Source organism: Apis cerana, linkage group LG11, assembly GCF_029169275.1.
Source record: "Apis cerana isolate GH-2021 linkage group LG11, AcerK_1.0, whole genome shotgun sequence".
NCBI classification, from domain to species: domain Eukaryota; kingdom Metazoa; phylum Arthropoda; class Insecta; order Hymenoptera; family Apidae; genus Apis; species Apis cerana.
The window spans coordinates 7,818,181-7,835,098 of NC_083862.1; the positions used below are offsets into that span (position 1 = coordinate 7,818,181).

The 16,918-nt window shown below is 24.4% G+C and overlaps 1 protein-coding gene across 9 annotated transcripts in view; it reads left to right on the forward strand.

Moving 5' to 3' along the window:
• Window positions 1-16,918, forward strand: part of LOC107994538 (chitin synthase chs-2) — a 43,732-nt gene that overhangs the window by 16,160 nt on the left and 10,654 nt on the right. For 6 of the 9 annotated variants that reach the window (XM_062082612.1, XM_062082615.1, XM_062082609.1 and 3 more), the window contains exons 2-13: window positions 1,898-2,011; window positions 2,357-2,601; window positions 5,571-5,864; window positions 7,758-7,964; window positions 8,237-8,581; window positions 9,508-9,899; window positions 11,527-11,794; window positions 11,961-12,223; window positions 12,639-12,849; window positions 12,966-13,213; window positions 14,290-14,482; window positions 14,849-15,003. In XM_062082612.1, coding sequence (XP_061938596.1) covers window positions 1,899-2,011; window positions 2,357-2,601; window positions 5,571-5,864; window positions 7,758-7,964; window positions 8,237-8,581; window positions 9,508-9,899; window positions 11,527-11,794; window positions 11,961-12,223; window positions 12,639-12,849; window positions 12,966-13,213; window positions 14,290-14,482; window positions 14,849-15,003 — 2,934 coding nt within the window. In that variant the 5' untranslated portion in view covers window position 1,898. Of the gene's footprint in view, window positions 1-1,897; window positions 2,012-2,356; window positions 2,602-5,570; window positions 5,865-7,757; window positions 7,965-8,236; window positions 8,582-9,507; window positions 9,900-11,526; window positions 11,795-11,960; window positions 12,224-12,638; window positions 12,850-12,965; window positions 13,214-14,289; window positions 14,483-14,848; window positions 15,004-15,086; window positions 15,393-16,918 lie in introns of all 9 variants that reach the window. The other 3 variants (XM_062082610.1, XM_062082613.1, XM_062082611.1) reach the window with 1 other exon arrangement.

Consider the following 16,918-nt stretch of genomic DNA (forward strand, 5'->3'; position numbering starts at 1 on the left):
TTAAATAGAGAGTCTCTTCATAGAAAGTAAATGCATATGTAAATACAATCTAATAGAAACCGATTTTCATCTGCGAAAATGCGGTTTTAACCGAGTTTACAGATAAAATGTGGCGAGAAATATAGAAAGTCGGTTGCCAACTGATCCGTTACAAAACATTCACTTCATCGTTCATGTTTATTTCGATAATATTCGATATTTGAAGTTCCAATACAAAATATCGCGATTATGTTCGTTTCACCAAGAATTTCTATTTCTTCTTTTTCTCGATCGTTACGTAGCATTTTCAGCTATAAGATTTCTTTTTATCGGCCAACTTTCTTCTTTAATGCGCGGTGTTCTACATGCGCACTTTCTTTATTGTTTCTCGTTTCTGTCAGATAATTAGAGAGATTTGCCATTTTTTTTTTGTAAAAAGAATTTTTATTTATTAAAATAATTATATATTTATAATATTTTTATTCCATTTGACACAATTTCAGAAAATGAAGAACTTTTCTTCGGCACTTTTTCATTTTTAATTTTAAAAATGATTGTAGATAAGAAAAAATATTCAAAAAAATGAAAATATGAAGAATTGCACAAGAAATTTTCACTGACAAATTTTGTGTTAATTTTTTTTTTAAATATTAAGATGTATAGAAAATGTTTATTATTAAAAATTGAAAATATTTTCATATTTAAATAGTAAAAACAAGAAAGACAAATATTTTATAAAATTTAATAAAAGAATTAATTACTTTTTATGACATATCTTTTTTGTTTGATAAATTTATTTAAAAATTCTGTTACAATTGAAATGATTTTATTAATGTGTTATTCTGTACAAACATTATATAAATATGTGAATACATATCGTGTAAAACATTTAATTTATTTAAAAATTTTAAATGTTTACAATTTCATGTTATAAGTAAAAAATATTTAAATAATTCTTTTCTTCACAAAATACAAAATTCAGAAAATATAAAATTCGAATATTATTGATATTTCATAATAATAACGAAAAATGATAAATCGTGAAGAAAATAACGCTATTAATTTCTTTCATGATTGAAAAATATATATTTGATATATCTCTTATCTTTAGATTTTAAATATTTAATAAAAAAATGCGAGGCATAAAAGTTTTTACAAGTGTTCGAGATAGCTGGTTAATATTTATTCTAAAATGGCAACTAATATACCAGTGTGATATAATCTCTCTAGAATTTAATTTTTAAAATATGTTTTATAATTCGTAATTCGTGTTATTATTCAAAATAACCTAACTTTACATTTCACGGAATTATTCATATGAACAAGAACGTTTAAAATACCAAAGTTACGTTAGCTTAGAACTTCAAATTCAAAACCAGGCAAATAATTATAAATTATTAGTATGTGCTTCTTGCAAACGATTAATGATATTAAACAATACTGTATAATTATTTTAGATTAAAAATATAAGATAAAATAAAAAAAAATTTGAATGATCTTTTAATTAATTTTAACGAATTTATTTAATACTTTTGTTAAAGTTTCATTAAACTCTGCGTTAAATTTGACTCATAACATTTTATAATGTGATATTTAAAGTTAATAGGATCCAATTACTTAAGCCATAAAATGAAGGTCATTGGTGAATAAAAAAGCACACGCTACTTTCATTGAAACCTGGTTTCACATTCTCGATCTATGATATTAAATTTCCATACTATAATATTCAAGATTTTTATAAATTGTAATTAGTAAGAAATGTAGAATTCTAAAAAATTAAAATTATATATTTTAAAAATTATTTGATATTATTTGATTGATAATAGTATAATCTCCTTATTTTCAATTTTTAAAAAATACAAGATAGTAAAATTGTTATTTTCTCATTTTTTAAAAAATTGATATTTTTTTTTTATAGAATGTCAAAAATTCAACAGCAAAATGGAATGATGCCAGGCAGTGGAACAATGCCAGATGGTGATGATTTTTCAGACGGTGAGAGTACTCCATTGACTCAGGACTATGGCGACAGGTATATATACATATACGTAAAATATATCGATAAAGATAAGAAAAAAGCGAATGCATTCCAAGAAAAATCGTAAATATTGTTTCAATATAGTTTAAAGGTATTTAAAGGTTAACCAGATAACAAACGACATTTAATTGCTATTATGGTTGCTTTGCCTGTTTTTCAAGAATTAAACTTTTTTTATTAATTTATATAATGTTGACAAATTTTCATTATTTTTTAACTTAATAAGTAAGTATTAAACTATATTCACTATTCTTTTCGCATAGAAAAAAGTCTTAAATAATGATAAGATAGCTAGAATTAATATTGATTCTTAATTAAATCGCGTTCCTTTATTTTCAGTCAAAGAACAGTTGTGGAAACAAAAGCATGGGACGTCTTTCGGAATCCACCACCGAAGATCGATTCCGGTTCAATGGCTAATCAAAGATGCCTGGAAGTAACAGTACAGATAACGAAGGTGATCGTGTACCTATTAGTTTTCGTGATAGTATTAGGAAGCGGTGTAGTTGCCAAAGGAACTATTCTATTTATGACATCACAGTTGAGAGCCAATCGAACTATCGTTCACTGCAACAGAGATATTGGTAAGTGATTAAACTTTCGTGCATACCACCGTTATCACGAGATCTTTAATTAATTCTAAGACGATTGTTGACGCCTTAGATAGCCTCAGGTATTATTTGTATTTTGCGTCTCGTTTTAATCTATTTTTGGAAAAATTGGAGAAATGATGAATCTGAATAGAAGAGAGAAGAAAAAAAAAAGGATTTGTGCTTGTTGATCCATGAATTTTTATCTTCAGTTTAAATTTATTTTCAAAGTTTTGCATTGCGTTACAAAGTTGAGAAAGTAGCGAATATAAATCTGAATGAAGAAAGAAAAAAAAGAATTTTAGCGTGATAAAATTCTTAAATTTACGTATACGTGTCACAATTTCTCTCAGCGAAAAAAATTTGTGATGTTTAAAGAGAATGATTTTAAAATTAACAAAACATAAATTTAATGTGAAAAATCTTAATATCAACATTATTTCAAAAATATTTATTTTTAAAATATTATTATTTAATATATATTATTTTAATACTATTTAATATTTAAAATTCTCAATTATATTCTCAAAATAATTTTAAATTTATATTAATATTAATTATTGTAATCATAATATATATAATTCAATAATATTTATTATTATAATTTGTACATTTTAATTTTTGCATGATTTTTTATGCATAAAAAATGAGATTATTCTTAAAATTATTCTTAAAATTAATTAAATATAAAATCAATAAATTATTTAATGAAATATTCAATAAAATATTTAAATCTTTTCTTTTTATGATTTTAGAATTAATATTAATAATTGGTATATACTTTTTCTATTTGATTCAAAATATGAAATCAATATTGTGCAATTTTCAGCTTAAATTACTATTACTTATACATTACAATTTTCATTTACAAATACTTTAAATTTCCATTAGATTTTATATTTATATATTTTAAAGCAATTTTATTTTAATTATCTTATGGAATTGATAATGATAATATTAAATCCAATAAACTAAATAGACTGTAGCAAAAAACAAATTATAAAAAAATAGAATCATTTAATAATAAAGCATGATAAATTTTTGTATTTAAAGAGATAGAGAATATTAAAAAATTTTTTGAAGGAAAATAATTAATTTTAATCATAATCTTGCCATGAAATAGATAAAATAAAAAGCTAGATTGTAATAATGGATATTTAGAAAGACAAATTGTCAGAAAATAATTTAATAAATTATTGTTTCATTACAAAAAAGAGATAAAGAATATTGAGAAAATTTTTGAAAAAAAATTAAAATTCTATCTTAATTTAAAATTTATTTATACATTGTCAGATATGTTTCAAATAATGATTTATTGCATTATGAAAACATTACAAATACAACGTTGCATCATTCATTTGCACGTTCATGTGTTTAAACGTTCATGGAAACTGGCATATAGTAAAAAAGTGGATCGTACTCGCATTATAGTTACAACGGAACTTTTTCGTCGTGTATATCACTGGTGCACGCAAAGGAGAGAAAGTACGTGAAACAAGGTTGAAGCGGAGCGAATAGCTTCTAGGAAATAGTTCAATTGTAGATAATGAAAGTAATTAAAAAAAAATTTTTAAATTCTTGCAAAATTTTGTGAAATAATTCATAAATTCACATTTATGTTTTATATTAGTATATATTATATTAAATGAAAAAATATATATCTAATTAAATATATTACAAAAAATAAATTATTTTTAAATTCAATGATACGTGTTTTAGAATGTAAACATTGTCAGATATTCTAATTTAAATAAATTTAAATAGATTGCCTTATATTCGGATAATTCATTTAAATAATTAAACTTCGAATAATTAATTCAGTATTTTATCATGTTAATAATTTCAACAGAATAAAGTTTTATGCAAGATCTTAATTTTTAAATTTATCAGATCAGTATATCATTTTTATATAAATCTCTATTGCTATTAATAAAATTCTATTTATTTAAAGTTTATTTTTTATTAGGAATTGAAATTTTAATTAACGTTCAATTATCGAATAAATAAATAATAAGAAGAATCAATGAAAACTTTTATTTTATTAATTTCAATTGTAAAAAATATTGTCTAGAACAATTTTGATAAATAGAGTTGATAAATAAATCTATTTTGATAAATAGAGAATTATTATATATCTGTATTATAGTTATATTATATTTAATAACTTGTGTTAATGACACTATGATATTCGAGAGATTATTATTCTATATATATATATAGAATTCTATATATATATATATATATTTGCTTATAATAATATTGAAATAATTGCTTTTATAATATAATAAATTTGTTGTAGAGTTAATAGAAACATAAAATTTATTTTAATGCTTATAATTTTCTTGCAATCGCAAGAATTTTCAAACAATATTATTTAATTAATATTGTATTTAATTAACTTTATCGCTATTAAATGTAAACATTAAATTTAATGCAAATATAATAAATTGTTTTTAATAATTTTGTAATGTTCATTTTTCTCATTGTTTAATTTATTATATAAAAAACCACGTATATTAAATAAATAAAATTTATATTTTTATATTATAACTATAATTATAAATTATATTTTATAAAAATCTCGCATATTTTCTTTTCTTACAAAAAATAACAAAGAAATACTTTTTTTTTTAATTTTTAAAAACATTATATTCTCGAATTTATGAGATATACAGATTTTTTTCAGAAAATATTTTTACAAAAGACAGATTATAGTATTTTATCTATTGAAAAACATATTTCAACAATTACATTAATTTATAATATAATGTATTTACTATATATAGTTTTTTTCATCAAAATAATTTTTTATTAATCTTTAAAAATAACTGTTGCACAATCTCGGTATGCAAATATAATATTAATGCAAGAGCAACAATCTCTTATGCAACTGTTGATGCTTGAATATTAATGCGAATACATTATATTCTAATAATATCCCAATATATTTTTCTGATTCATAGGTCGAGACAAATACTTTGAAGTGACGTTACCAGAACAAGAAAGGATAGCGTGGATCTGGTGCATCATAATCGCTTTCGCGGTGCCTGAATTCGGCACGTTAATCCGTAGTATTAGAATATGCATCTTCAAATCATGGAAGAAACCGCCTGCATCCCATTTCCTTGTCGTTTTCGTCATGGAGACATTCCATGTGATCGGTTTGGCTTTGATGTTCATGGCAGTGCTTCCTGATTTGGACGTGGTTAAAGGTGCGATGCTGACAAACTGTGTATGCTTCGTACCCGGTGTGCTAGGTAAGTGATTGAACGTTTCACTTTTATAACGATCAATTTTATATGAAATTCTGTTCGAAACTGGTAGAGCAGGATGTTCGTTGCGTAATTGTTAGAACGAGGTCAATTTGATTATGAAGCGTAAGAGATAGTAAGAGACGTAGATGGTATTTGGATTAATGTTTCTGTGATTCAGTTTTTATAGTTGTAGATTAAATAGAAAAAGAAATGGGGAAGGGGAGGGGGAGAGAATAATTTAAATAATTTATTAAAAAATAGTTTGAATTAGAATTTGAAATTTTTTTAAAAAGAAGTTTTTACATTATAAGTTCAGATGAAGATAGATAAGAAAAAATTATTGAAGATAAAAGTTTTAAAATATAAATTTTTTTTTTTATTTTATTTTGTTCGATATTAAAAAAGTTTATTATTGTAGATATTAAATATTATTCAATGATATTATAATAATTAATAATTCTATATAATATTAAATAAAATTAATATTTAATAATTTCAATAATTTTATTTATCTTGTGGAATCTTTTCTAATAAACGTCTCAAAATAAATTGTTTTCATGAAATTCTTGTTATACAGATTTTAAAATATCCGTCTTTTAAGAATGTAAAATTAAATTATTAAATTATAAATTATAAATTAAATTATAAATTATTTTTTAAAAAATTCCTGGAATTAGAAAAGTATGTAGTTTATTTCTAATTTGAAACGTAGACTCGATTTTCAAATCGAATTTCTCGAATACTTTAAAACTAGTAGAATGGAATTTGGTACGTAATTGGTACAACCTTTTTTTTGTCACTCTTGTATCTTAAAAATTATAATTCTCTCTTTTTACTATAATTATTTCTTTTATATAATTTTATATATTACTTCAATAATGAAGTAATAATTGTTAAAATATTCAAATTGTTTCTTTCAAATATGTATGTATCACATTAAAAAACATTGCTAATAAAAATATTATTTATATAATTTTTTATAATTCAATTGAATTATTTTATTATAAATGAATAATTTGAATTTAATTTAAATAAATTACGCAATCTTCAATGAATTTCTTTTATAATTTGCAACTGGTAGAACAAGATTTTTCTTACATAATTGGAAGTACAGAAGTAGGTCCAATTATCTATAGAATGTAAGAGGAATGAATGAATTATGTATTTGGAATTGAAAGTTTCTGTAATTCAGTCTCAATTATTATGTTTTGAAAGTTTAAATTGATAGTTTCTGAAAATACTTTGTAAATCGAGGATATTATAGTTTAAGTCTAAGGAAGAATTTAATATTAGAAAATAGATTGTGATTAAAATAGTATGAGTTGGAAGATATCATAACCAGTCGGATATGGCATTTTGAAAGTGCATTGCGTTGACCTCACTCTGTAATGTTCTGTTCTAATATCAAAAGTGAATGGTTTCTATCCTGTCGATTATTAGCTGTATGAAAAATTTTAACGTATATTTTGCAATTATATAATTTTATAAAAATTTAAATAGGAAAAATAAAATAATATTTATTCCCATAAATTAAACTTAATTAAAAAATATAGATTTATATTTGTATTAGAAATATTAAAATTAATTCACGAAAAGCAAAATAAATAATAGATATATTAAAAAAAAATAATTCCAATTACTGAATCAATAATGATACATACATACATTTCTGTAATTATTATCTTTGTATATTATACGAAATATATTAGAAAAAATGATTATTTTAAAATTTAATAATTTTAACTTTACTTTAATTCGATAAAATATTTTTAAAGATTTTTAAAGTCTTCTTTTTTTTTTTAAATGATTATACGATTTACGTCATCGCTATAAAGATATTTTAATTTAAAAAGAAGACAATTGTATGAAAATAAAATTTTTTTTCTCTTATTCAAGGGCTACTTTCTCGGAATAAGAAGAAAGACGAATCACGATTTGTTCTGGTGCTGATCGATATTGCTGCACTTGTCGCTCAAGGGACAAGTTTCGTTCTTTGGCCATTGTTGGACAGTTCACGATTTTCTTTGTGGCTAATACCACCATCTTTATTCCTGGTTTCATGCGGCTGGTGGGAAAATTATGTTTCGACGCAGAGTCCGATTGGTAAGTATCATGAAATCGATGCCAAATCATTAAAAAAACTGTGAAATGAGAAGAATATATTAAATGAAAGAAAATTTCCAATGGAAAAATTATAAAATTATTAATTAAAATATTAGTAAAGATATTTTTGACAATATCAAGATAATTTACATACTTATAATTAATTATATTATTTTATAGAATAAAATAAATTATCAATGAAAATCTGATGAAATAATTTTCTGAAAAAAACACGATAATTTTTATTTATTTATTTATTCTTTATTTACTAGGATTCGTTCGATCTCTAGGAAAAGTAAAACAAGAAATGCAATTGACAAGATACTTTACCTACATGTTCATGTCGATTTGGAAAATTATAGCATTCTTTACTAGTACGATATTAATACTATACATTAAAGGTGAAACTGTCGGACATTTATTCAGCATGTTCGGCGACGCTTTTGGAAATCACACAATCGTTGTAAGATCGATGTATGATGTCACTGGCAGAACAACAGATATCGCTGATATCGTTGATATCGATGATAATAAGATAGCCATACCGGCAAATGTGAAAAGTCCTATATATGTTCTATTGTTGCAAATATTCAGTGCCTATTTCATGTACATATTCGGTAAGTGCAAATTCACAATATTTAGTGATAATTTAACTCTATAATGAACTAAAAAACTGGTTAAATTAATTTATTTTTGCAATTATTGTAGTTGCCAAAATTAATATTTAATTATTCAAACCAAAATATATAATAATTATAGAGGGTATAAAAAATCCTAGTTTAAAAAAGAGATGATTTTACATAAGAATATCAATTTCAAGTAAATTTATTTTATTCGAGACTTTCTTCCTGAGAAAATAAACTTTGAATATTATGCAAATACATATATTATTATAGTTGAATAGAAATTTGCTGAATATTTTAAAAATATCGTTATAGATATATTTGTTTGTATTCTCTTAATTTTATTTTTTTCTTAATTTTTTTAAATAGAATGCCATCCAAAAATTGCCAAAAAACTGTCACTTGCTATAAAAGCAAGAATCTAACTTAAATCCTACACGAATAATCTTATGAATAAATAATATCACACGATGATCTTATTGATATTCATCTCGCTTACATGCTCTCAATATTAAGTCAATATGCGACATAGAAACAGTAACAAAATCCTATTTTGAATGTGCACCAAACATGACTATCTTTTCCTGTTTACATGAAAAATTGCAATAGATTGCCAACATAATAAGATGTATAAAGACATCGAAAAATATAAAAATTTTTAGATTTATTATAATTATAGAGCAAAAAGAAAAAAATTTATTTAATCATATTTAATCATTCGTAACTCATAACAGCGTTAATCGATTTCGATGAAAATTTGTATACATATATATTTTACTTAGATCGATATAATACTTAATCATCTTAAAAAAATTCAAATTTAGAAAAAAATTACTCGATTTAAAAGATGAATATTTTTGTCTATTATTGGACAAAAATAAAAAGAGAAGAAATAAAATAAAATAATGCCTTTCTTTCAGGTAAATTCGCGTGCAAGATTTTGATACAAGGTTTCAGCTACGCATTCCCTGTAAATTTAACTATACCGGTATCGATCTCGTTATTGATTGCCGCTTGCGGTTTAAGACATACCGATCCTTGTATATTTCACAATACAATTCCGGATTATTTGTTCTACGAGTCGCCACCATTGCATTTCCTCAACGATTTCGTTTCGAAGCAATATGCCTGGGTATGGCTGCTATGGTTGCTATCGCAAACTTGGATTACTTTGCATGTTTGGACGCCGAAATGCGAACGTCTTGCTTCCACGGAGAAATTGTTCGTTGTTCCTATGTACAACTCATTGCTGATCGATCAGTCGATGGGCTTAAACAGGAAAAGGGATGATCAACCGGAAGTGAAAGTGGAGGTAATCAAATTCGAAGTTTTTACAATTTCTCTACAAATCTTTCGAATCTCTATAACTCTCTATAACGTTATATGCAAATTATGATACTTTGCAATTCGATTTCTTTATAGGTCACTATTCCTAAGGGATGATTATTTTTGCTTTTGGAATTATTTTTATTTCTCAAAACTTTTAAATTGAATTTTAGATTAAAATTTATATCAAAATTTTTATTGCTTTTCTTTATATTTTTTTATCATAGATATATATTTTTTTTAGATTACTTATTTCAATATTGCAATATTAAAATGTTCTATCACTGATTTTCATGTAGATACGGGGGTAAGATTTGTAGATTATTTTTATAAAAGAAGATTAAAATTTTAAAATGATAAAAAAATGTATAATAAATTCAATTGTAATATTTATTGGTATATGTTTATTTATAAAAATTATTAATTCTTCTAAATTTTAGATCAAAACCCATATAAATATAATGTCAAAAGTTTTGACTATAAAATTTTAAATTTTATAAAAAGTGAAATCATTATTATTTCATTGCACGTAATTGTCTTCTTTAATCTTCATTAATTTTTTTTTGATTAATTATTAATTCTTTTCTGATTAAAAATAAAGTTCTTATATAAAAAGAATTAATATTTGTATTGATTAAATGTTTTTTGTATTACTATGAACGACATTACTATGAATAATTAAAGGCAATATTCAACTTCTTTTCATAAGTTTTTATCCCCAATGAAATTTCTATGTAACTGATTTTTAATTTTTTAAAAGAAAATCTCTTGTCTCAATATTTAATGTCTTTCTATTCAGAGAAAAATGCTAAGAAGCTTTCTTGATTTTACTAACAAATTCAAAGACAAAATACGCTTTTACCTTTTTATCTACAATTATTTCCGTTTTTTGTGATCGACGAAAAAATATCCAATATTTTTATAATTGAATAAATGTATCATTCATAATTATAAAAAGAACATAGTTTAAAAAAAAATACATTTTAAAATAAGGATATTCATCATTTTTTAATTGATATCAAATTTCTTTAAAAAAAACATATAATGTACGTATAATATGACACAAAATAAGATTTTTAAAATTAAATTTTTTTCTTACAATATTTACTGAACGATAGATTTTTGTAGAACAATTTTATCTGGAAAAAAAGAATTCTCCACAGATGCTCATGACATAAACAGTAACCGTTTTATTTTCCATCATGTCATAAACTTTTCTTGGACAACGTTTTTTTTAATAGTAGAAATATTATAAAAGGCACTAAATATTAGAAAAATTCTATTTTAAATTATATAGAATTATATCATTTCAATTTGTATACAATTTATACATTGAAGATCGATGCAATGTTTTTTTTTTTTGATTTATTATATATATAATTATATACTTTTTTAAAATAGTTTAAAATAATTCAATATATTTATCAATATCTCTAATATTATAATTGTAAGACAAATGTAAATTAATTTAAATCGCAAATTTGTCATACAAATCATTTTATATTATACCAATACCATATAATCATAAAATTATCGAAATTTGATCATTATTTTTTTATAATATGTGTATTTAAATAAGATAAAAAAGTATAAAAGTTATTTTCGTTGATCAGGATCTGGCGGAGATAGAGAAAGAAAAGGGAGATGGAGATTATGAGACTATATATGAGCAAACGGATGGCACAACCACACCTCCATCAACTGTAAAAAGCAGCGATCACGTAACTAGAATATATGCTTGTGCGACGATGTGGCATGAAAATAAGGAAGAAATGATGGAATTTTTGAAAAGTATTCTTCGATTGGATGAGGATCAGTGTGCACGACGTGTAGCCCAAAAATATCTGAAGGTTGTCGATCCGGATTATTATGAATTCGAAAGTGAGTATACAATTTTGTTTTTTTAATAAGATATTAAGCAAAATAATATTATCAAATAATGAAAACTGAGATTGGATTAATCTCAAGATATATATTTTTTTAAATTAATTTTATTATGTAATCATTCATTTTTTTTATTTTGGTTTTATCATTTGTTTCTTTTTAGCTCACATCTTTTTCGATGATGCCTTCGAGTTATCGGATCACGATGAGAACGAGTCGCAAGTGAACAGATTCGTGAAATTATTGGTGGGCACTTTGGATGAGGCTGCGTCTGATGTCCATCAAACACGGATGCATGTCAGGGCACCAAAGAAGTATCCAACACCTTACGGTGGTCGATTAGTCTGGACACTTCCTGGTAAAACGAAAATGATCGCCCATTTGAAAGACAAGAGCAAGATTCGTCACAGAAAACGATGGAGTCAGGTAATTATGAAAATTATATGAGATTCTCAAGAAATTTTTTTACTTCGATATTTAAATTTTGAGAAAATGATTTAAGGCTTAGAAATCATTTAGAAAAAAACTATTAAAAAAAAAAAATACAAAAGCAAATAAAGACTACTTCTGAAAAAATTTCATAGAATAAATTTTTATATAATTTTTAAAAATTCACAGCAATGATAATATTCTAATGATTCAAAAGTAACTTTATATTTTAAATTTTATAAATAATTTAAAAAATACAGAGTATTTTAATATTAATATTCAACAATTCTAAAAAATTTACAATATATTTCTACACATACAAATTTGATATAAAATTCTTTATGCTTTATATGTATGTAATTTATATAATATTTCCAATTTTTTCACATTATTATATATATATTTTTTTCAGGTCATGTATATGTATTACTTATTGGGTCATCGGTTAATGGAGCTACCAATCAGCGTTGATCGGAAGGAAGTGATCGCGGAAAATACTTATCTGTTAACTCTCGATGGTGATATCGATTTTCAACCAGCTGCTGTGAAATTACTCGTCGACTTGATGAAAAAGAATAAAAATCTTGGCGCAGCTTGTGGTCGTATTCATCCAGTTGGTTCAGGTAATCCTCAAGAAATAATTTTCAATCAAATTTTAAAAAATGATATAATAAATATCTATATGATATATTTTAAGATTGGAAAAATAATTTTTCATAATTCTTTGGTATTGCATTAGGTCCTATGGTATGGTATCAAATGTTCGAATATGCTATTGGTCATTGGCTGCAAAAAGCAACGGAGCACATGATTGGTTGTGTGCTTTGTAGTCCTGGTTGTTTCTCACTTTTTAGAGGAAAAGCTTTAATGGACGATAATGTGATGAAGAAGTACACGACAAGATCGGACGAGGCTAGACATTACGTGCAGTACGATCAAGGGGAAGATCGATGGCTTTGTACACTTCTCTTACAACGTGGTTATAGAGTATGTATTTAAAAGATTTCTAATATGTTTTTTCCTTTATCAAATATAATAGAATTTATTTGAATGATCGATTACTCGGATATAAAATGAAATATATGTATTTATATATTTATATCTTAAGTAATAGACTTAAAATAATTTTTAAATCAATTTAGAATCTTTAATATCATTAATAAAGATATAAGCAATATTTTTCCAGAAATAAATATCTATTGCGTTTATGTAACCTTAAAATTCAATTAAATTTTATTAAAATTAGGAAAAATTTAAATCGCTATAATTTCGAAGATAATGACTTCCGATCAATGAATAAAAGATCATTAAAAAAACGGAATCTTGCCCTTTAAAACGCTCTTTCATTTATCTGATACGATTTTCGGTTCCAGAGATATCGTTGTGTAAAAAAAAGAGTAAGTTTTTGTCGTTTATTATTTATCCTCCTCACTTATTCAGATCTTTCTCTCGCACCTTGTCTCACTGATCTATCCCAAACTTCAGACAAGCGATAGACGCGATTCCTGGAAATTTGTATTACGTACGTATGCGTACGTTTTTCCAGGAAAAAATGTAGGTCATTAGATCGCGATCCCATTCATAATCTTTGTACTAATTCAAACATTATGGAAAGTTTGAGTCTTTATATCTTGACAACCAATTGAGATATCGAGATAAATCAAAAAATGACTTCAAAGACATGGTTCCCTCTATTTTTTGAGTGAATTTCGATGGCAAATTTTTAAATTTTTTTTTCATACTTTTTAAGTGAAAAATTTAAGTATATGGTTTTTTGATTGCAATGATCACAATGTTAAATATATACAAATTTATATTTATTTAGTTTTATATTTATTAATATGAATTTGTAAAAATCATTATGTTCTCTGTTGTTTTATATTCGATTGTACTTAAAGATATTTTCATTGAAAGTTTCTAACTGTTAATAACTAAAAAACAAAACTGAAAACACTTCAAATATTTTTATTCCTGATTTTTGATTGGTATATTTTGATTTGAGAAATTACTTTTTAAATTTCTGAATATCTGTAATATTTTATAATATTTTATCAATGTTACAGGTTGAATATTCAGCAGCTAGTGACGCTTATACTCATGCACCTGAAGGCTTCAATGAATTTTATAATCAACGTCGTCGATGGGTACCCTCTACCATAGCCAATATCATGGATCTTCTAATGGACGCGAAACGGACCATTAAAATCAACGATAATATTTCTCTTCCCTATATTTCTTATCAAATCTTACTCATGGGTCAGTTATATATATTTTTTAAATATTACTTTTTGATTGATATTTTTTCTATTATTAAAATTTTTATATAATTTCTAAATTTTATCTATATTTCTAAATGCTATAAAATTTTACTCTTATTCTTCAATCAGATCAAATTAGATAAAAAAAAAGTAAATAAATCCAAAATCAATTTACATATTTATGACTTTTGTCAATCTTCATCTTTTTCCAAAACAAAAAATTTTTAATCAAACAAACAATATTACAAAGTAACTATATCCAATCAAGTTGTAAATATATAAATCAATGATGATGAAAATTTGATATTCATCATTTTTTTATTTTTATTATCAATCCTTTAATCGTCCATCGTTATTTTTCCAGGTGGTACCATTTTAGGGCCAGGTACGATTTTCCTCATGTTAGTAGGTGCCTTCGTGGCTGCTTTTAAGATCGATAATTGGACCAGCTTCTACTACAATATCATTCCTATTCTCCTCTTCATGCTCGTATGTTTTACTTGTAAAGCGAACATTCAAGTAAGTTTATTCATTCATATATAAACCAGCTTTATCGCTTTGACTGTATTTGCAATTTTTTTTTTCGTGTCCTTGTCTTTCAGCTTCTGTGCGCGCAAATATTATCGACAGGATACGCGATGATAATGATGGCCGTCATCGTAGGTACGGCTCTCCAACTCGGAGAAGATGGTATCGGTTCACCCTCGGCCATATTTTTGATAGCCTTATCCGGTTCCTTCTTTATAGCGGCCTGTTTACATCCACAAGAATTCTGGTGCATCGTACCCGGCATCATTTATCTCCTTTCAATACCTTCCATGTACCTTCTTCTTATCCTTTACTCGATCATAAATTTGAATGTTGTCTCATGGGGAACTCGCGAGGTCCAAGTGAAAAAGACCAAAAAGGTTCGTTCAAATTCCATCTGCTGCATATTCAAATTTTTCTTTCTTTTATTCGCATTTCAACACTAGAATTATCAAATTTATGCTGAATTAAAATATGACAGATTTTGTATTTTTTAAAAATTATCGAAAATAGTTAGCCTAATATTATGTAATATATAAATATTATTCTTATATGATAATTTGAATGTTTGACGATTAAAAAATTAGGTTGCATTTTATTCTTTGTCATTTTGTCATAATTGTACTCATAAAATGTTATGAACTAAAAAGTTCATAAAAATATTCCAGGCATTGGAATAGGGTATTATGTAAAAAAGATTAGATGAAACTGGTTCAGGGAAAATTTATGGCAGGTACTTGGACTGCGTATGGCTACTGGCAGTAAGCTACTGTAAGTGAGGATTTGTACATATCCAGTAATAGCTTGTGACATAGTTATTGGATATCAAGAGTTTCATCGTCTAGAACAAAGATTTACAGCCTTTTTATCTCACGACACACACTATTTATTAATTCTATGATACATAAAAGAAAAATATTTTTTCGTCAATTTAGCAAAAATGTATTATTGATTGATTTACAAAGAATAGTAATATCTATTTTTACATATATATTTTTCCCCGTTATGCGTTAAATAATATTTAATTTTCTGCTATTCATGAAAAATATTTTTTTAAAACTATTATTTATGATTCATTTATGATAATTCTAATAATTAAAACTAATAGTCATAATTATTTATTATTCATTTCTAATTATATGCAAAAATATCATTTTTTTGGTCAAAATATTACAAATAATAAATAATTCGTTGTTCTAGTGTTGATTTAATGAAAAAATAGGAAGAAAAAATTAGTTTGATATTAATAACTATTGATTGTAAATTTATCGTGATATCATTGAACAGGAAACTTATGGTGATGGTAGATCAAAAGGCATGTATCGAAAACGATTCTTCAGGGTGGCAAGTGCTTTTATTTAATTCCACGCGCAAGTCGGAATACAGCTTTTTGTCTGCAAATGTATGTTCTAACTTGTTTGCAAAGAAACAGATTTATGTCAATAATATATTGAGGATACACTCATAGATATTGTGACATGTATATTTTCTAAAATATGTAACATCAAAATAAATCCTTTTAAGTTTTCCTAGACATGCATCATATTACACGTTTTCTCATCATGTTTACTTATTTTTCAAATGTTAAATTTACATTTTTCGAAATTCTAAAGATATTGCAAAATATTAATGAATTAAAATATTACAAAAAATAAATTAAATTTCTACTTTACATAATTATTTTAACTATTATAAATTATAATAATATTTTTATTTAATTATTTAATAATTATTTAATAATCAAATAAAAATCATATAGAAGAAGAATTTAATAGAATAGATTTTTTAAGATAATGATTTATTTCTGTATATCTTTGACATATTAAACAATTTCTTTTCAGTTATTAAAATAAATAAAATTAAAAATTAGCAAAACTGAACTCATTTAAGTTTTTAATTTAATATT